Source organism: Phycodurus eques, chromosome 6, assembly GCF_024500275.1.
Source record: "Phycodurus eques isolate BA_2022a chromosome 6, UOR_Pequ_1.1, whole genome shotgun sequence".
NCBI classification, from domain to species: domain Eukaryota; kingdom Metazoa; phylum Chordata; class Actinopteri; order Syngnathiformes; family Syngnathidae; genus Phycodurus; species Phycodurus eques.
The window spans coordinates 18,188,245-18,208,949 of NC_084530.1; the positions used below are offsets into that span (position 1 = coordinate 18,188,245).

The 20,705-nt window shown below is 40.0% G+C and overlaps 1 protein-coding gene across 5 annotated transcripts in view; it reads right to left on the bottom strand.

Annotated features, from left to right (window-relative positions):
- Positions 1-20,705, bottom strand: part of LOC133404340 (collagen alpha-1(XI) chain-like) — a 48,076-nt gene that overhangs the window by 13,032 nt on the left and 14,339 nt on the right. For all 5 annotated transcript variants that reach the window (XM_061680127.1, XM_061680124.1, XM_061680126.1 and 2 more), the window contains exons 6-37: positions 20,316-20,444; positions 17,250-17,369; positions 17,033-17,164; positions 15,768-15,815; positions 14,535-14,576; positions 14,388-14,450; positions 14,237-14,311; positions 13,304-13,384; positions 10,555-10,611; positions 10,387-10,440; positions 10,267-10,320; positions 10,126-10,179; positions 10,007-10,060; positions 8,388-8,441; positions 8,264-8,308; positions 6,895-6,948; positions 6,780-6,824; positions 6,653-6,706; positions 6,525-6,569; positions 6,387-6,440; positions 6,141-6,185; positions 6,006-6,059; positions 4,877-4,921; positions 4,636-4,797; positions 3,430-3,483; positions 3,298-3,351; positions 3,179-3,223; positions 1,470-1,523; positions 1,334-1,378; positions 678-731; positions 191-244; positions 56-109 (exon numbers count right to left, since the gene is read on the bottom strand). In XM_061680127.1, the coding sequence (XP_061536111.1) occupies positions 56-109; positions 191-244; positions 678-731; positions 1,334-1,378; positions 1,470-1,523; positions 3,179-3,223; positions 3,298-3,351; positions 3,430-3,483; positions 4,636-4,797; positions 4,877-4,921; positions 6,006-6,059; positions 6,141-6,185; positions 6,387-6,440; positions 6,525-6,569; positions 6,653-6,706; positions 6,780-6,824; positions 6,895-6,948; positions 8,264-8,308; positions 8,388-8,441; positions 10,007-10,060; positions 10,126-10,179; positions 10,267-10,320; positions 10,387-10,440; positions 10,555-10,611; positions 13,304-13,384; positions 14,237-14,311; positions 14,388-14,450; positions 14,535-14,576; positions 15,768-15,815; positions 17,033-17,164; positions 17,250-17,369; positions 20,316-20,444 (2,034 nt within the window). The remainder of the gene's footprint in view (positions 1-55; positions 110-190; positions 245-677; positions 732-1,333; positions 1,379-1,469; positions 1,524-3,178; positions 3,224-3,297; positions 3,352-3,429; positions 3,484-4,635; positions 4,798-4,876; positions 4,922-6,005; positions 6,060-6,140; positions 6,186-6,386; positions 6,441-6,524; positions 6,570-6,652; positions 6,707-6,779; positions 6,825-6,894; positions 6,949-8,263; positions 8,309-8,387; positions 8,442-10,006; positions 10,061-10,125; positions 10,180-10,266; positions 10,321-10,386; positions 10,441-10,554; positions 10,612-13,303; positions 13,385-14,236; positions 14,312-14,387; positions 14,451-14,534; positions 14,577-15,767; positions 15,816-17,032; positions 17,165-17,249; positions 17,370-20,315; positions 20,445-20,705) is intronic.

Below are 20,705 nucleotides of genomic sequence, written 5' to 3' on the forward strand. Positions count from 1 at the left end.
ATTTATTATTTTGCTACAGGGTGACTTTTGTCTTGGGGTTATGTTGTATACCCACCTGTGGTCCCACCACACCAGAGGGTCCTGGGGGTCCCGTCTTCCCTTGGAATCCCTGCAGTTAAAACATAATGGTCAGTAAAAGTGTATTCACAATGCATCCAGAGTCCATTAAGCAGAAGAGTAGTTAACTTACCGATTCTCCTCGTTGACCTGGGTGTCCTGGAAGACCGTCTTTCCCACCCGGACCCTACACGAGTGTGTCAAGTGTCGTGAAAAAATAATAATAATAATATTGGAATAATCACATTAAAGTCAGACAAGTTGGAATTGTATGACATTGAAAACAAAATGTTTTCAGAAATGTACGTTGTTGTTGTTATTTGTTTTTTTTGGGGGGGGGGGGGGGGGGCTTGTAATGTATTTTGCTAGCTGCGTAAATCCACTTTTTATACACGATGCAATACTCAAAAGATGCCACTAGGTGAGAGCATCACTCTCCAAACCCCCCCCTGTGTCTGTCAGGTATCTCCATAAATTGAATAATTTTAACTTTGTTGTTTTATTATATGCTGGGCAACTCCTTTTTACTAGTATTAGACAGATAAAATAGTTTTTTAAAAAATGGTATAAAATATGTAATTTAAAAATAATAAGAATGTCAGAGTCAGTAGGGAACTCACAGATGCTCCTTTGGGTCCAGGCTCTCCACCTCTTCCTTGAGGTCCTTGTGGTCCCTTTGAAAATACACATCAATCCATTAATACCCTGCAGGCTGTTAAATCCACCCATCCATCCATCCATCCACCCATCCATCCATCCATCCACCCACCCATCCATCCATCCATCCATCCATCCACCCACCCACCCACCCATCCATCCATCCATCCATCCATCCATCCATCCATCCACCCATCCATCCATCCACCCATCCATTCATCCATCCATCTATCCATTTTCTGAGCCGCTTATCCTCACAAGGGTCACGGGAGTGCTGGAGCCTATCACAGCTATCTTCGGGCAGGAGGCGGGGTACACCCTGAACTGGTCGCCAGCCAATCGCAGGGTACATAGAAACAAACAACCAGTCGCACTCACATTCACACCTACGGGCAATTTAAAGTCTTCAATTAACCTACCATGCATGTTTTTGGGAAGTGGGAGGAAACCGGAGTGCCCGGAGAAAACCCACGCAGGCACGGGGAGAACATGCAAACTCCACACAGGCGGGGCCGGGATTTGAACTCCGGTCCTCAGAACTGTGAGGCAGATGCTCTAACTAGTCGTCCACCGTGCCGACGGCTGTTAAATCAATTAATTAATTAATGCTGTCTCCCACCCTCTCGCCAGTCGATCCCTGGGCACCGTCGTGTCCAGAAGCTCCCTGACAAAAATAATAAAAAAGGAGAACGTGGGTGAAGCATGGATCCAAACTGTCCTTCATTAACCTCCCCAAGTAAGGCGAGTCAGCTGACCTTTTCTCCAGGTTTCCCTGTGGGTCCTCTGGCCCCTCTGCCTCCACGTGCACCCTGACGGGACATCTCAGGGATTATTATTTGTATGTTATAATTGTATTTGTTATTAATGAGTATTATTTTCAAATAATTAATTGAATACTATTGATTTTTAATTACATTACATTGTTTTTTCTCAATATTGAATTTTTATTGATACATTTCACTGATGGTGTAGTGGTACATTTGCCTGACTTTGGTGCAGCCAGCGTGGGTTCAGTTCCCACTCAGTGTGAATGTGAGTGCAAATGGTTGTCTGTGTTTATATGTGCCCAGTTCAGGGTATAGGCGGCCTATCGCCTGAAGTCAGTATTAAGAATGGATGGATGTTTACTTATTTAGTATACTCATTATGATCCAACAAGGGGGGAATTCATTCTACACTCTGATCTGTGTTGCACACCACACCAAAAATTACCTTTAAACATTTAATTAATAACAAAATAAGTGGTGTGTTTTTTAATGTATTTAAAGACATATTCTTACTAAATTTGAGTTTTAAAAAATGAGAAAATAAAAATCTGATTATCCCAATAAAACAAAAGAAATAATTTTATTGTAAACGTCTGTGTGTTGTTATGGATTATTATTATTGTATTATTTATCAATATGAATATTCTTGTTTACTATAAATACCATATATAATAAAATATATAATTATTTGCAATTGATAATTAATATTTTTTATAATTTTGTTGTAATTTACTTTTAAAAACATGTTTTTTCATTAATTACCTAATTTATTTGAGTTTTCATAATATACCTATATACATATTAATATTAGTATATTTTCTGGTTTTCATTTTCAAAAATATGTAATTTTTAAAATTAATATTACTTAATTTTAGTTGGAAAAATAAAAATCAAATAGAGAAAATTATTATTATTTTGTAAACACTATCATAAACGACTGGAGGATGTTACATTGTGGTCAGATTGTAGAAAAAAGTAAACAGAATATGAACGTAAACAGGTACCTAAACAATTGGAGGAGACTATGTGAGGGATACATTGTGCTCATCTATTCAGATTTTTTTTCATTTGTGTGATTTTTATTTTTGTTTTTCATTCATTAATATTATTCCTGTTATTATTTATACAAATCACAATGAATTTGAATCAATTTTCTTTATTGTAAACAGTTTCATAATCAGTTGGAGGAGACGCCTAGTGGGATACATTTTGGTCATCTGTAACCATGTATTTCTCAAAACAAGAGTCACCCTCTATTATTAGAGAGCAGGTATCAAACTTGTGGCCTGGGGGCCAGATCCGGCCCACCACATCACTTGATGTGGCCCACGAAAGCAAATCATGTGCATCAACTTCTTGCTAAAAACAGAATTGCAAATTACCTTCACTTGTAATAGCATTGACATATTGTAAGCAGTTTTTGTTACCAATCTCACTTTTAAAATAAATTGAATAGTTGAACAATTTTTAATGACTTCTGATTTCATAACTAGTTATCATCAATTTGATCTGTATATTTAAGAATACGAGGCGATCATACATTTATATGAGTTCACAGTCACAATGGCCGTATGACAGAAACCTTAACAACGATGTGGCCCGTGACAAAAATGAGTTTGACACCCCTGTGTTAGAGTATCCAGGTGTACCTAATAAAGTGTCCAGTAAGTAGAAATGCTAGTAAGTCTTGCACTTACATTTGGACCCCTCTGTCCTGCACTTCCTGGTTGTCCTGGAGGACCCTGTGAACATAGAATGGAATGTTTGTTAAAGTAAAAATACTTCTATGGCCTAAAAACCTGTTTTTTAAACTCACTTTTTTGCCTTTCTCTCCAGGAGCCCCTAGTATTCCCGGAAAACCATCAGAGCCCTGTGACAATACATCTGATTAACCAAGTAATGTATCCCACTTATGTACTCTATGTAGGTGGATTCTTAACAAAATTACCTTTGGTCCAAGTCGTCCTGGATATCCCGGCAATCCGGGTACTCCAAGTTTTCCCTGCAAAACAGCAGCAAGGTGTTCAATCCTCTTTTTTTTTCTTACTTTTTATAGGGCTGGGTGAGATGGACTTCAAATACAATCGCATCTTTTCTTCACAGAAATATGCACTCTCTTGTAATTTCCTCCATTAACAACCCAGTCTAAACTTAGCTCCTGCGCGACATACAAAAACATACATGGATCACTTCAACATACTTCCTTGGCACCAAGAGGTCACAAGATGGCATGGCACCAAAGCCCTCTCTAAGAGAACAATAGGATTACTTTTGTCCAATAGAAAAGTGGGATTACTTTTCAACTAGGGCTTTGGCGCCATTTTGCAGCATTTTAGGGTATTTCAAAAAGAGCACACAGCAGTGCTGCTATGGAATTGGAGCTCAGGGTTTGAAGCACGTATTGAAGATTCAGTGTCAAACTGCCATCACTACTGAATAGGATCGCAGAAGTTGCTAAATTGGTTTTACTCCTCCCCAAAATGTTTTGAACTACAGATTCTAAGATTCTCTTACTATTCTCTCGGCGTTCAATAAACAGCTGAAAGGTGGATTGGCAACCGTGACTCTCCTTTCCCACATGCGAGGGCATTACAGTCAGTGGAGACAGTGGTACTTTGACTTAAAAGTGCCATGACTTACAAGTTTTTTTTTCAGTTATGAGTGGTCACGTTGTCTATTTTTTTGCTTTGTATTGTGCAAGGAGCTAACTGAAACTTACATTCAGAGTCCCACACAGACTAACCTGTCATGCTGGTGACATCACTTGGCCATACAGCTCAGGCATACAGTTGTTAAAGTTACCTCTGACTTCTAACTCCAGTTAATTTCTTTAAATTCTCTTTTATTATGTTTTTATTCATTGCAGTGCTAGTTTCCTTGATTAAAAACACATAAAAAATGGTGGCGTTTTGGGGGCTGGAACAGATTAATGGAATTTCAATATATTTGAATGGGCAATATTGATTTGACGTATGAGTGAAATGAGTTACAATCTTGGTCACAAAACTAATTCATCCCGTAAATCAAGGTACCATTGTATACTGTAAAATCCCATCAAAACTATCACGTAAAAATCTGCAGTATTGCGGGGGAAGACTAGTCGATAAAATCGACTGACCACCCAGCCCTACTTCCTGAGTACTGCACTTTGTACCTTCTCTCCATGGATACCCGCGGGTCCAGTTTCTCCCAGAGGTCCCATCTGCCCTTTGGGTCCCTCGGGTCCGTCTTCTCCTCGTCCTCCCGTAGCGCCGTTGTCGCCGCTGTCACCTTTGCCGCCCATCTCGCCCTTGGCGCCGGGGAAGCCGTCCTCGCCCTTAAGTCAGCGAGGAAGGAGGTTAGCGAGGAAGACAACATTTGAGGACATGGTGAAGGTTGCTGTGGATGGAGCTCACCTTCTCACCTTTGCTGCCCTTCAGTCCTCGGACGCCATCTGCTCCCTGGCCAACACAGAAGATGTAAGAATTCTCACATTTGTATTTGAAATAGATGTATTAGGCTCATTTTATGCTCATTTTGGCCATTTCCTTCGAGGATTAACTTGTCCTAGGGTTTCTTGTCCTAGAAAAATTCAGCCCCTAAAGTCAGCTTCCCTTAGCAACCTCAGATTTGGTAGACATCTCTATCATGAGTAGACCCACAAAAAAAACCTCTCAAGAAGCCAAGTCTGAAAAGACACAGGAAGACTGCCTTGTTGGTTTGAAGCAGCCATTTTGGGGTCATTTTGGCCATTTCCTTCAAAGACGAACTTGTCCTAGAAAAACTCAGCCCTCAAAGCCAGTTTCCTTTAGCAACATGAAATTTGGTAGACTTTTCTATCGTAAGTAGAACCACAAAAAAGTTTTATGAAGCCATGCCCAAAAACACACGGGAAGTCTGCCATTTCAGCTCAAAGCAGCCATTTAAGGCTCATTTTGGCCATTTCCTTCAAAGACAAATTTGTCATATATTGTCCTAAAAAAACACAGGAAGACTGCCTTGTTGGTTTGAAGCAGCCATTTTGGGCTCATTTTGGCCATTTCCTTCAAAGACGAACTTGTCCTAGAAAAACTCAGCCCTCAAAGCCAGTTTCCTTTAGCAACATGAAATTTGGTAGACTTTTCTATCGTAAGTAGACCTACAAAAAAGTCTCAAGAAGCCATGCCCAAAAACACACAAAGTCTGCTTCTTACGCTCAAAGTGGATATTTTAGGCCCTCTTTGCCATTTCCTTAAGACAAACCTGTCTTTGAAAAAAAATAAGCCCCGAAAGACAGTTTCCTTTATCAACATGAAATTTGGTAGACAGGCCTATCATAAGTTGACCCAGAAAAGTCACAAGAAGCCTTGCTGAAAAAACACACAGGAAGTCTGCTGTTTAACATTGAAATAAATATTTTAGCCTTAAAACACAAACTTGTCCTAGATTGTCTTCAAAATTCAGCCCCTGAAGCTTGTTTCCTTTAGCAAACTCAAGTTTGGTAGACATGTCTATCATGAGTAGACCCACAAAAAATTCTCAAGAAGCCTGAAAACACAGACAAACCTTGACTCCTCGTTGTCCCGGGTATCCGACAGGCCCCTGCACTCCCACGGGACCCTGTAATAAAAAATCACACATTTTAGCATAACATTTTGCTAGCCTGGCCAATGAATAAACAAACAAATGCATTAATCGTACCGGTAAACCTTTTTCACCGGGAGTACCTTCCCGTCCAGGATGACCCTGTTGGCGAGAACATGTGCTAATATTGCTAATATGACATGCTAATGTGTCAGTTAATGGTTATCAGTCTGGGAAAGATACTGTTTCCACCAAGCAGTAAATAAACAAGTGTGTCCATAACCCCCAAAAATGTATCAGTCTGTAGGACTTTATATACTGCTGTGTTTTTTCTTGTTTTTTTTTTTTTAGAGATGATCTTACGGGAGGTCCGTCATTTCCAGGTAAGCCCTGCATCCCTTTCTTCCCTTGTGGCCCCTGTCAAAAAAAAAAAAAAAAAAAGTTGACAGTCCTCCGAATGACAAAAGTTCTAAAATTCTTCCATCTTTTTCTCTCTTTTACCTTCTCTCCAGGTAGCCCGACTAATCCCTGAGGACCAGGAAAGCCCTGAGGGAGATACAAAAAAACAAATTTTTTTAACATTCTGAATTTTTGAGGTGATTCCGCTATTATTTTTAGTGTGCTTGCACCTGAATTCCAAGGTTGCCTTGCTGTCCTGGTGCTCCGATGTCCCCCGGGACCCCCTCAAATACACAAACATGCAAACCATGGAATCATCCCTCCATATCAGACTAAATAATGAAGCCAAATACTCACAAAGTTGCCCTTTGAACCTTGAACGCCATCGATTCCCCGAATTCCCTGCGAGGAGAAGAGATAGGTATTTAAAAGTGTGCATGCGTGCGTGTGTTTTGGAAACGTTCACACTCACTGACTGTCCTGGAGGTCCCTGACGACCTCGGGGGCCGTTCATACCTCTTGAACCCTGCAACACACACCATTTTTACACTTGTTAATGCTTCAAAAGTAAAGAGCCCTGTCACCCTCTTTGTCACCCACATTCTTGTGCAAAAAAAAAAAAAGACTAGTACTGACCTATACCTTATCAAAAGTAATATATATATAAATAAAATTAATTTGAGGTTCTGTAATTGATTAATCTCAAAAACCCACTTTCAAGTCGAATAAAAATATTTGGCACAATAAGTGATGCCCTTCAATTCAATACAATTTTTATCCACCATCATTACTGTTTCACGTAAGTTCTGTAGGTGTCATAGCATGCATGTAGCATGGTTTCAGACGTTTGCCAGGGTAATGTTAAGAACGACACTAACTATTTGCTTTTCTTAACTGTTTGTGCCTCCAAAAACTAACCAAGCACATTTTTACTCATCTTTCAGCCAGACAAAGTAGCAGTAGCTCGTAGGCTAACGTTGACACTTGCCTCCGTGCTCCCTGCGACATGTTTTGCATTTGCGCGAATCGTATTGTGTTTTCAGTGGGGTCTGTGATTCGAAAGGTCTTGTGGCACAATCCGCTTTGTGCAGAACGTCACATGATCAAATCCGGGAAACAGGTTAGCGGACATCGTGTGTATGCTATGCTAACGAGCATAAATACGGGTTGATGACATGATGGTCTGAAGCCGAATTTGCTAAATGAAAAAAACATCTTTATGGTTGGTGTCTTGGGACAAAAGTGGAACACGTACAGTATATCATTTATTTATATAAATATGATATGATATACGTAAACACAAACAAAGCCTAAACGTCGCATATTGTCATCTTTGATGGCTCTGTGGTGATAAATTGTGTTAAACAAAAGCCATTGCAGATGTGTAAGGTTCCTACGGGTGCTTTGTCCCTAGTTCCGCCATTTACCTGTGTCAGAGGGAAGTGCTTTCACCTGTTTTGCTGAATGCGGAAGTTGGCAGCGCATATAATTGTGCTGTTCTCCTTGCTTTGATCGAAAAGTGCCATTAAATATTACATTTTCTGTAATAAAATAAACGAAATTAACATGTTTAAGTCACGACCCGGCATCTCAAAGGTTTCACCACCGGTGGTCTATATGATTGATTAGTGACCAGTCCAAGGTGTACCCCACCCCTGTCATACAAATGCCAGGGCAGCTGTCTGCATGTGACTTTAAAATTGCACTAATGAAAGTAATGCATCTGCATTGGACACTTTGAGTAACAGAACAGGTCAAAGCAACCCGTTTTCAGTGGAAAATAGCCCCAGACTTTGGTGTGAAACAAGTGTGAAACCCTTTCAATGTGTGTGAACACTCACAGCATCACCAGGTTGTCCTCTAGGTCCCGGCGGGCCCTCAGAACCCTGCGCACGACAACAACAACGACGTCAAAAACAACAACACCAAGACACACAAAATCTCACACAATACTACAATTTTTACCTTTTCTCCCAGCTCTCCAGCAGGACCATGGGGCCCCGGCTTTCCCCTCTCGCCCTGAGGAAACACGTACAATGGCGGCCAGTTCAATCAAGCCTTTCAAATTCTTTCACAACAAGATGCCACGCTTAATTCATCTTTGGGACTCTTCATGTGCTTTGGTAAGTGCTGCTTTTTTGCTAGCAATTAACTAGGCCTCGTGTTAGTAGCATGACGTTAGTATTTTTAGATAATAGCAGCGACACATTATTTTACAGCTCGTATGAGTACATTGCTTACCTTGGAGCAGACGAAAGGTATGTGATTGTTGAATTTTGGAGGGATTTAACTGAGTATGCACACACGTAGCTTTATCCTGAGCTATTTGGAGTGAGAGAAAAAACTCCAGATACAGCATGTCACTCACTTGTTTGATAACTATAAAAAAATAAAATTGCTGCTCTGAACCAAAATGATCAACTTATTGTCGAATTTTGGGCATGGGTCCTGGAGACATTTCTGTGCGTTCCGCAATGATATATATGTGCACCCAATTTCGTGCCACTTGGGGAAATGTGTGGAGGGGAAGAAAAAATCTAACTTTTACAGGGGCCTTGATTAGGTGACTTCCATGTATGAGTTTGTCAAACTTAGAATCCACCTGAAATTGCTGCTTCAGACCAGAATGGTCGACTTCTACTTTGATTTTGGGCATGGGTCTGACTTCAAGACATTTTCATACACCCCGTTATGATAGATTGACATGTCTACCCAATTTTGTGCCGCTCGGTGATTTTTTTATTTTTTTATTTTTTATAAATTTTTCAGCAGGCTAAATTGGCTGAATTGCCTTGTAGACGTTTGTCAAAGTCTGAGCTCTGGAATTCGCCTGAAATGGCTGCTTTGAAACAAAATGACCAGCTTCCTGTTCAATATCAGTGATTGGTCTTTGTGACTTTTTTATGCACCCTGTTATGATAAACATGTCCACTCAATTTCATGTCAATCAGTGAAACTGTCAGGGGGAATTTTCTCCCAACTGTCTCACGGGTCTTACTGACTTAATTTGCCCAAAATGGTTGCTTTGAATCAAAATGTCAGACTTCTTGTTCAATTTGGAGCATAGGTCCTTTAGACTTTTGCGTGCATCCTGTTATGATAGTCATAAAACTGGTGTCAGGGACAAATTTGTTTCTAATGTTCACGGGCGCTTGAATAGGAGTTTGTCTCAGTTAAGATCCACCAGAAATAGCTGCCTCAGACCAAAATGACCGACCGCCTGTCCAGTATCAGTCATGGGTGGGTCTTTGAGACTTTTTTTGTGCCTCTGTCCTGATAAACATGTCCCCCAATTTTGTGTTGGCCAGTGAAACTGGTTTCGGGTAAAAAAAATACAAAATAAAAAAATAAATCTAACTTTCAAGCCCTGGAATTCACCCTGAAATAGCTGCTTAAAAGCAAAATGGCAGACTTAATGTTCAATTTAGAACATGGGTCCTTGAGACTTTTTGTTTTGTCCTGTTATGATAGACATACCCACCGAATTTCCTGTTGACCATGAAACCAGTGTCTGAGGCGGATTTTTGTCTATTTCTAGGGGGCTCCATTGGGGGAATTCCCGAGTAGGAGTTTGTCATACTTACTTTATTTCCCTTGTTTCCAGGCAGACCAGGCAGGCCCTCAAAGCCTCTGTCCCCCTGGGAGGAAAAGCTGTTTTAGGATGACATTTCTGACATGCGGTCGTGTTGTGAGTGGTCTTCACCTTTACACCCGTCTCTCCGATGTCACCTCGCCCACCGTCCGTCCCCGCTCGTCCCTGGACAACACCCCAAAAAAACTTTAGCCTCCGTGCTTCACTCACTTCTAAACTTGGGGGTAAAAAAATAAACAAATAAAATCACACCCTTTTTCCAGGGCGTCCGTTCTGGCCTGGGATTCCTGGGGCTCCGGGTGAACCCTAAGGGGGGGCATGGTGTTGAGATGAAAGGAGTGTGTCATACAGTGACAACCAGCTTTTACTTACAGGTGGTCCCAGTTCCCCATTGCTGCCCTTCAAACCGGATGGACCCGGTATGCCCTGGAAGACACAAAACAATAGTGTATAATATATTGTGTCTGTTTATGTGTGTATTTACTATATGTGTCTTTGTGTGCGTGCGTCTGCATGTGTGTGTGTTAAAAAAAAACTCACAAGTGGACCAGGTCGTCCTCTAAGGCCAAGTGGACCAGGAGGACCTTTCATAGACAACTAGAAAAAGAAGTACGACATGATTTAAATAGGTAACATCTCGCTTTTTTTTATTTTTTATTTTTATTTTTTTAAACCTGTCCTGTTCAGGTGCATGGCCATGCTGAATGGTGGATCTGTATGCCTTTTGTGCTGGAACAGTTTTGCAGTTTTTTCACCTCTGTTTAGGTTTTAATCATTTTTGTTAATTATCTTTTATGTATATATATTTATATATATATATATATCACAGAAAAGGGTTTTAGGGGACATTTCGGAAGGGTGGATAGACTAATTCAATTTTTCTTATTTTTAGAGTAAAACTTTAAAATGGCAGGCTAGCATTTGGAACCACTTTAACGTGGGTTTGAAGGGGATTGTTGAAAATAAATAGTTAATTTGAGGTTATGTTTTCATTTTTACCGTAGCTATACACCTATGAAGTGAGATAGGTAGGCTGTTCCAACATGTTAAATCATCACAGATTTTTTTTCCCCCCAGTAAATGAACGTGATTTGGACTATTTAACTGCAAGTTTTGATGCCTAGATATTTGACTTTCGCTGTAGGAATAGGGGCGGCATCCTGTTTGCATATTGATTGACTTTGTGTTCTCGCACAGGAGAGCATATACCTTTAATACTGTGTTCTGCTGTATCGCTATTGCGAGTGGTTCGATAAATGGTGCGAATAGCAGGGGTGAAAGTGGGCATCCTTGTCTAGTTCCTCTTTGTAAAGTGTAACTTTGTGATGTGATCCCATCTGTGGTGACAGTTGCTTTGGGGGAGTTGTATGGTGTTGCGATCCAGTGAATAAACGAGTCACCAAAACCACATTTGTGAAGTATTGTAAAAAGAAAAGACCAGTTAACTTTGTCAGAAGCTTTTTCTGCATCTAGAGACAAGACAACTGCTTTTAGATTATTACACTGAGACGTACTGATTAGGTTTATCAGTCGCCTGACATTATTGGTGGATTTTGATATGTGTACTAATTAGTGACAGCAGTCAGTTATTAGCTTGGTGGGTGGGGTCTTTCCCTGGTTTTAGTAGTATTTTTATTGCATCTGTATTCATATGGCTTCTAATTAGGCCTTTATCTTTTATCTCTGTCTCCGTTTTGCAAAATAGTATAGACCAACATTTTTTCTAAAACTCTGCAGAAAATCTGTTGTTGCCTAAAGCGCTACCCGGTGGCATATCGTTTAAGGCCATATGCAATTCTGTGAGGGTTAATGGGGCGTCTAAAGACTTCTTACTTTCTGAAGTTAATTGGGTAATGGTTAGGTTATTGAGAAAACGTTTTAATGTCATTTTGATTCCGCTTATTGGGAGATGAATATAAGTTACTGTAGTAGTTGTAGAATATATCATTTATTTCCTAAGGTGATTGAGTAAATTTGACATTTAAATCTTGTATAATTGTAATTGGTATGTTTTCTATGTTACGTACAAGTTGTTTTGTGAGAAATTGTCCTGGTTCATTATTGTGCTAAAAATTAGTGTAGCTTAGCTGTTGTAGTAGGAACTCTGTTCTTTTTGATAATATGCTATCAAGTTGTTGTTCATCATTACAAAGTTGGTTCCTAAGTAGGTTCGTCAGATTTATTGCATATGCTTCCGTACGTTTTTTGATTTTCATCTTCAATTCGCTTTCTACTTCTTGGTCCTGTTTTTTCTTGGAGGAAGAGTATGGATTGATTTTGCCTCTAATTACAGCTTTCCCTGCTTCCCAAAGTAAGGATGGAGATATACTTGTGGAATCATCCAAATCTCGAAAATATTTCCATTCATTCTTTACAAATCTATCGAACTCTGGATCTTTCAGTCGAGAAGTCATAAAGCGTCAGGTTGGAGAAAGTATCATGTTTGATTCAAGTTTGAGGCAGAGAGAAATTGGGGTGTGATTGTTGATTATTGCTGGATGTATTTTGGAAGTGTTTTGAGCAGCTGAGTTATTTGTAAGAAAGTAGTCAATTCTAGAGAAGGGGCGGTGTACTGAAGAAAACAAATCGTATTCCTTTTTGTAAGATTTATTTAGTCTCCATATGTCGGCGAGTCCAAAATCATGCATATATTGATCTAATATTCGAGAAGATTGCGACTGTTCGGTATTTTTTTATTTATTTAAGCAGTCTCCGGTTGGATTAAGTGCTATATTAATGTCTCCAACTATAATAATTGTTGAATTAGCGTACAAATTGGTCAGATGGGAAAAAAGTACATGAATAAAAGCTGGATCATCATTATTAGGGGCATATATATTAACTAATGTGTATGATCTGTTAAATAGAGTTGCCTGAACAATTATGTATCAGCCTTCTGGGTCAGTTATTGTGCCATTTAATTATTTTTGCCTGTGAACGAATGCCATTTACATTCCATAAAACAAAAGTTTTGTGTGACATATTGATGATAAGTGTACAATTGTTATACAGTAAGTGATCGTGCGACAAACTGTGTGAGTGTATCGTGTATACGTTTGTGGGAAAGATAAATAACTCTCAGAGATATTCTATATTTAATGGGAATTTTCTTATGGTAAAATGAAGTTGAGTTTAGAGGTATTATGTAATGAGGTATTGAATGTATTGTACAGTGTATGAGTTCAGCAAAGCCCAAATATGTAAACGGAAGACAAGGGAATATATGACACGAGTAACACAAACATCTGTTGATTTGGTTGAATTTATTCCGCGTGAGACGTTCATTTACCTTGGTCTGCTGCAGGATGGCCTGGGCTTGAGCTTCCTGTGCAGAAAAGGTTGCCGATTTTTGGCCGCCGCCCGCCCGGAACTGTACACACAAACAGAGACTGAAGGTTCCGCCCTAGTGGAAATGTGGAGGAACACATAGCTTTATCCAGGACCTTGCGTTTGTCTGGGGTACTTTTTGTTTTTGGGAAATAGAACAAAACCAAAACATTTGCACTGCACACCTAACTAGATTCAAGACTCTGACATAGTATCCGTAAACAAAATTTACGTTGGTTAGCTGTGGAAACATCATTAAAAAACAACATTTCCATTATACACAGAAATAGACTTAAGGCACCGCCCTAGTGACTAAGTTTTGAATTTAAAAAGCAACATTTACACAGCACAAATAAACAGACACTTGTGACTGTGTGGCTGGCTGCATAGCTTTATCCAGGAACTGCATTTATCTGAGTTAGTTTTGGAGTTTGGAAGTGGAACAAAAACAAACATTTCCACTGCACACATAAACAGACTCAAGACCGCGGCCTTGTGACTATGCGGAGGGGCACATAGCTTTGTACATATCCTGTATTTAATGTATCTGGGATAGTGTTTGAAATTGAATAAATGAAAACAAAATAGTTCCACTACACACACACAAATGCAGTCAAATTTAGATTGAAGAAACATTTCCGCTGCACACATAAACAGACTTAAGACCGAGGCCTTGTGACTATGCGAAGGGCCACATAGCTTTTTACATATCCTGTATCTAATGTAATGCCCACGCTTTAAATCGAGGATTTTTAAATAAGCACAAGAAATACTCAGAACAATAGGCTCCAGCATCCCGCGACCCTACTGAGGATAAGCGGTAAAGAAAATCGATGGATGGATGGACGGAAATACTCAGAACAATGAGACATTTTCCTTTTTTTCCCCACATTACCGGTAAGAGCATTATGTTTCCTGGGGGTCCCGGTATCCCGTCAACTCCGTTCAGGCCCGGCAGTCCTGGGGGTCCCTAAGAAGCCCACATAGATTAGACCGATTCGGAGCGAGCTGCGTCACTTTGACAACAAACAGAGGACAACCCTGACCAGTTCTCCGAGGTCTCCCCGAGGTCCCACCGGCCCCGTGATTCCGGGAGGGCCAGCCGGTCCCTACACCCAACACACACACAAACATGACAAATATGGATCCTCACGTTGGTGAGTGATATGTTTTTTGTCCTGTAAGGCACCAACCTGCGGTCCCAGAGGCCCGTAAGGACCCACAAATCGTGTGCCCTGAAACCACAACAAACAAATTGTTACAAATGTGACTATTCAAACTTTATTTGAGGCTGTGTCTCCAAAAGGTCTTATACAGGTGCATCCCAATAAATTGAAATACTGTAGGAGAGTTCATTGTATTTCAGAATTTCAATTCCAAAAGTGAAATTCATAATATCTTTTTGACTGTTTCTTATGTAACATTCTAATTTCTTGGAGATGAATAAATGTGGGTTTTCGTTAGCTGTAAGCTAAAATCATCAAAAATAATAACAAATGAAATCATAAATGCATTATATTGTGTGTCGTGGGTCTATATAATACTGGATATGAGTTTTTGAATTGAACTGCAAAAATACATTTAGTTTTTTCATTGTAATTTAGTGAGATGCACCTGTACAGTGAGTTGGCCATTTCATAGTGCTGTTCAAAGTTTCGTTTAGCCCCTATATCACCGGTGTCAAACTCGAGGCATGGGGGCCCGATGTGGTCCGCCGCATCAATTTAGGTGGCCCGCTTAAGCAAGTCATGTTTTCTTCTATTATCTACTACTATCTAAAACTGTCTATGTCATGTTTCCTGGTAAAATCTGCACCAAAATTACAAACTACAAAGTGTCTTCACTTTTAATAACGTACCCCTTTTTGAAACAAATGGAACAATAGTTGAACAAACTATTTTTTATTTTAACTTAAAATTTGGGGTGCATGCAGAAAACTTAGGGACACATTTTCTCTCATTTTAACTGTATTACTAATAATACGCAGCCACTCATGCCAAAAACACACAAAACTTCGCAAAAACGAGTCACACCTAATCAGAATTTGGAGAGGAACAATATATTATGTAATGTGAAACCTGTAGATTCATGCAATAACGCCAAGAGCCACCTCTTTTCACACGTTAGCCAGTCACAGTGGTCATACGCCATTTGTGGCAGTGCTCGGTCAGTATCCCCCGCAAAGAAGTGCTTTATTTGTTCATTATTTTTTCACGGAAGGTCCACCTTCTGATATTGATCCTGTACTTTGTAATTATGCAACAACAATGACAGAATTAACGACGCCCGAGTAGCATTCCAAAACTATTTTTCATTTGACTGATGAGTCAACAGACTATATAACAATTCCTATATAGTGATTACGGAGTAGGGAATGACTAAATGATTCCGAACACAGTTGTAGTCTTTAAAATGAGTTTTCTTACCACTCCCAAAAGGGCCGGCTCCCCTTTTTCTCCTTTCTCTGGAACATACTGGCAGGAAGTGGAAGACAACAACATGAACAATATGTTGGTCACGAACATTCGCCTCAACAGCCTGACACCTTGCCATGGTTGGCAAAAATATCACGATAATGCGACAACTGATCATGTTCATTGGCCATTTAGATACAAAGCATGATAGTGAAAGTCATACAGTACGTATGGTAAGAGAAAATTATACGTCACAATATTGATACAATGCCCCACCCGTATCGTCTTTCACCTCTGATATGTTATGCTTGTGTCTTGATACAGTACTGTAGGAAAAAACGATATCGGTATTTTGTCACACCCGTATTGTCTATATACTGTAACTGATATTGGTCACCTACAGTAGGTTGTTGTGATACAGTAAGAGGAAACCCTACAATAGAACTATACATAACATCATATATCATCTACCACAATCGATACTTGACGCTTGTGCAGTAATAAATGACAGTATTGTAAAAGAAGTATTTGTTACTTGTGTATCACTACAGTACTATAAGAAAAAATGATACTTGAAAGTTTATGTATTGATACAGTATCGTAGGAGAAAATGATACGATACATCACGATATTGATTTATTTTGTGCGAAGTGTATCATCTACCACCAGTGATCATTGATCGTTGTGTAGCTAGACAGTTTTGTAAGACAAAATGACATGAGTTATCAAAATTCAGTGCCACCTGTATCTATGTTTGACACCTATCAATAAATACAGTATCGTAAGCGAAAACCATCTGATACATTGGAATATTGATGTTTTGTCGCACCCATCTGCATCGTCTACCACCACTGATATTTAACAACTTGTGTATCCATACATTACCATAAGAGAAAACAATGCGATACATCATATTGATATCTTGTTCCATCCATATCGTCTCAAAACCAAAGATCTTTGACACTTGATATTTAATACTCGATATTTGACATCCCACCCATATTGTCTATCACCACTGAATAATTGATGCTTGGTGTTATAAGAATCAATGATGTGATTCATCATGGTATGGATATTTTGTCACATCTGTGTCATCTTACATCACCGATATTTGACGCTTGTGTATTGATGCAGTAAAGTAAAAGAAAACAATGAGATACATCGCGATAACGCTAATTTGCCCCACCCATATGGTCTACCTTTTTTTTTGTGAGGGCAGATGTTTTTTATATAGAATGCGGTGTGTTCCTAATAATGTGGGCGGTTTGGGTTGATACCTGCGTGTCCAGACCATATCCCCCTTCCCTCTCAGCCGGCCTGTAATGTTCGTCCACTTCCTCCTCCTCGTATTCGTACTCGTTCACCTGGTAGCTGTCTGTGAAGTTGTCGTAGTCCTCGTACTCGAAAATCTGTCCGGCGAACGAGAGGTGAGAGGCGACTGGCAAAAAAAATAAAAATAAAAATGCGGGAAATAGCAACGGACGTTAACCTCACCTCGTACTCGGTGACGTTGGGCCCAGCCGTCACTGTGGAGACGGAGACGTCCTGGTAGAGGTCGCTGAAGTCGTACTCGTCCAACTCCTCCACCACATGTTTCTTTGGTGCTACGTCCACCTGAAGACCACAAAGGAGATGAACTTCAAAGTCCATTTTGACTTCATTGGCTCTATTTTCTTGACCGTTGTAAATCCAGCGCTGCGCCTGGCAAACCTCCGGGAGGAGACGGGTTGGACCGGGTCTTGTTAATATTTCCTACGGAAGGAAGCGCATTTAAAAGTGGGACGTCTGCGCTGGTGTTGGCATGTTCGCAACCAACTTCAATCTTGTCCAGTCGAAGCAGCTCCTCTCGTTCCCTTTAAATGTGGCACGTGAGTGGCACACTGATAATCTTTGAAATGGCGGAAGAACAAACTGATCTGCTGATTTGAGTCCAGGAGGTCGAAGCGTGTAAAGTACGTTTGTAAGGAACTGCAAGCAGACCTCCACGGGCTGATGATCTAAACTTCACCACAATGATTCAGAGGGTTCGACGCACACTGTTCGCATATTTATGAATGAAATATGTCAGACACATCTGTGGAGCTTACTTATCTGTCTGCCTATACCTTGATTAACGCCACTTAAATTGTGTTAGACCAGCAGTCTAGCTTGCGGCAAAAGTTGGACACGGTGTGTGAGTAAGAGTAAGTTTAGATTCACTTTCAGTCACCAAATTGTCACATGCACGAGGCGGATGTCAAAGGACATGCCGTCGTTGTGCCGGTATGCCCATCTTGGCGCCGACTGCTCTGCCAAATTGGCAAACGTGCAGTGAGCCCTGCACTTGCAGAAAAATCAACATGCACGACCTTTTACACTTACCTGCGCCATCTACGAAAATAGCGCCCCATGTGTGTCCCTCAGTCTATACCAATGTATTTTTGTATAATTTACAGTCCATCCGGAAGGTATCGCTTCCCCTTTTCCACATTTTTATAATCAATATCTCCATAAGGTGCCTCAGACTTCCCAATTTCACCCCAAAAAGTTAAGCATTTCTACTGAAATTCATATCCATTGTATTAAGTACAGTAGATGTTACGCTTTTACAAATGCTTATTGGTCAAGTTCCCACACTTGTTTTCATAAATTAACTGCTAGCGGACAATGTGAATGCAAACAGAAAAATATGTATGCTTGCTGAAAGGGTTGACTGCCAGGGTGGTCATACTGTATTTGGCTGTTAGCAGTTAATGAGCACTTGGTGGACCTTCACTTCGCAATACGAAATGCCAGTCGTAATGTCACTGAAAACATCAGGAGGTTTCTTAAAGGGCCAGTTACCCCATAATGACAGGGTGGACAACAATTGAAAGGACATGTGCAAAATGTTCAATACATGTTCTACATAGTTTAATTGTCCACAACAGGTTATTTGATAGAATGAGACGCATTCTATCAAATAACATGCTGCAATAAAAACGTTTAAATGTGTTACATTTCTTTTCAGTTAACTGCTTATTGCACACGCTGTAGTTAGTTAGCAGAGCAGTGTGTGGGACAAACCAAAATCCCATACATCCAATGGAAAAGAAAAACACAAGATGAAGGAAAAACATTTGTGTGCAACTGTTTGGAGACTTATAATAAGAGCTCAGAGTTTCATGATTCTGAGACATTTTCATGAGGAATTTGATTCTGATGAGAACACCAAAGGCATTTCGTAGTGATATCGACTCTTACAGCCTTATTCCAAAATAGATTGAATGGATTTATTCCCTCTAAATTCTTCACACAACACCCCATAATGACAAAGTGACTAAAGGTTTTTTTAAGATCTCAGCAAATTTATTATCATTGTGTAAGTCGGATGTTAAAATGGGTAGGGACAGTGGATCCGGAAAGTGTCCACAGCACTTCAATTTTCACAAATTCTCCTCGATCTTCACTGAGTTACTTGTACTTGTTTTTATCCTGGGTGGATAAGATACAACTTGGACACCCAATTCTTGTTTTTAAAACTCACTGAAGATGTACCGCACAGCGGGACGTGTTACTCCTCTCGCTGTAACTTGGGTTTCTGTTTAAATCTCGTCATTGTTTTGCACACACCGGCTGTTTTTTTTCAGTGATTGTCGACGGGCCATTGGACAAAAAAGACATCGCTCATCATAGCAGCTCCACGGATCCGTCGTGATGTCACGTAACGTCAGACAAATAAAATGTTACGTATTCGTTTTCAGTTTATTTAGGTCTACATGGTTACAAGACGGAATCAAGATTATTTGGACAAAATACATCGGGAAGAAGACCGCAAAATAGGAGCATTTTTTTAAATTGGTTTAAAGAAGTGAAGTGAAGAAAAGCTGCATATCCTTCACTGTTTTCCTTTCATTTTGGACTGTTCTCTTTCATCAGTAGAATCTGGAGTGACCGCAATAAATCCTCAAAAGAAAAAAAAGACATCCTGCAGCGCTTTTGAGCCCACAGCCAGTAAATCGTAAATCACACAGCGGACGGGGGGGAAAACATTTGTAGTCTTTGGAACTAAAGCAGTCTGACATGGACAAGTGGAAAAATAAATGTGTTTTTTTTATACCACCAGGAAAAGTAAAATGAAAGTCAATGGTGACTTTTCTGCAAGATAAAATAATAATACAAAAATTATAATTATAAACACTTCTGTGGCATTTTCAACTTTACCAATGTTTTATTAGATGATTTTAAAATACAGTACTGTGGCCTTTGAGCCTTCCTTTTTTTCTGTGCAACCTTGTGACTTCTCCATGCCAATCAGCAAAGAAAGGTTAGGATTACAATTTGAAAGTTATTACAGTACAGTGTTCAGAAAAAGGATATTATTATTATTATTATTACTGATATTATCACTGATGGTGTAGTGGTACATTCGCCTGACTTTGGTGCAGGCAGAGTGGGTTTATTTAGTGGGTTTAAGACCTCAGAGCAAATATCTTGCGGTCCATAAATACTATACCATAATAATAATTGTATAGGGATTTATAACATCCAACACCTGTCACATGGCAGGCCACCTGGAGTGGGGGTGCGCAGGGGGCTCACCTCGTCGGCCGGGATGTCCACCAGGATGCTGTCGTAAGGCAACGCGGTGTCGCAATCCGGAATGAAATCCCTGCAGTACGTCTCGGCCGCCGCTGGGTCACCCACCAGCAGAAGTTGCTGGATGTCACCCTGTGGAGTAAAAAAAATACATAAATTGTTGACATTTTTACTTCAATACAGAGGTTTTTTTCTAAACCAAACATAAACAATGATTATTTTGTTTATTATTGCTCAACAGGCAGAGGTTTTTATTGAGATTTTTAGATTTTCTCACACAGAACAGTAAAACACAAATACAAAATTAGAACACTTGCAAGGAGCTGCTGTAGGCTACAACTCACGCTCACACAGAAACTAACGGGCCTTGTTCCTGATGTCACTCACTTGTCC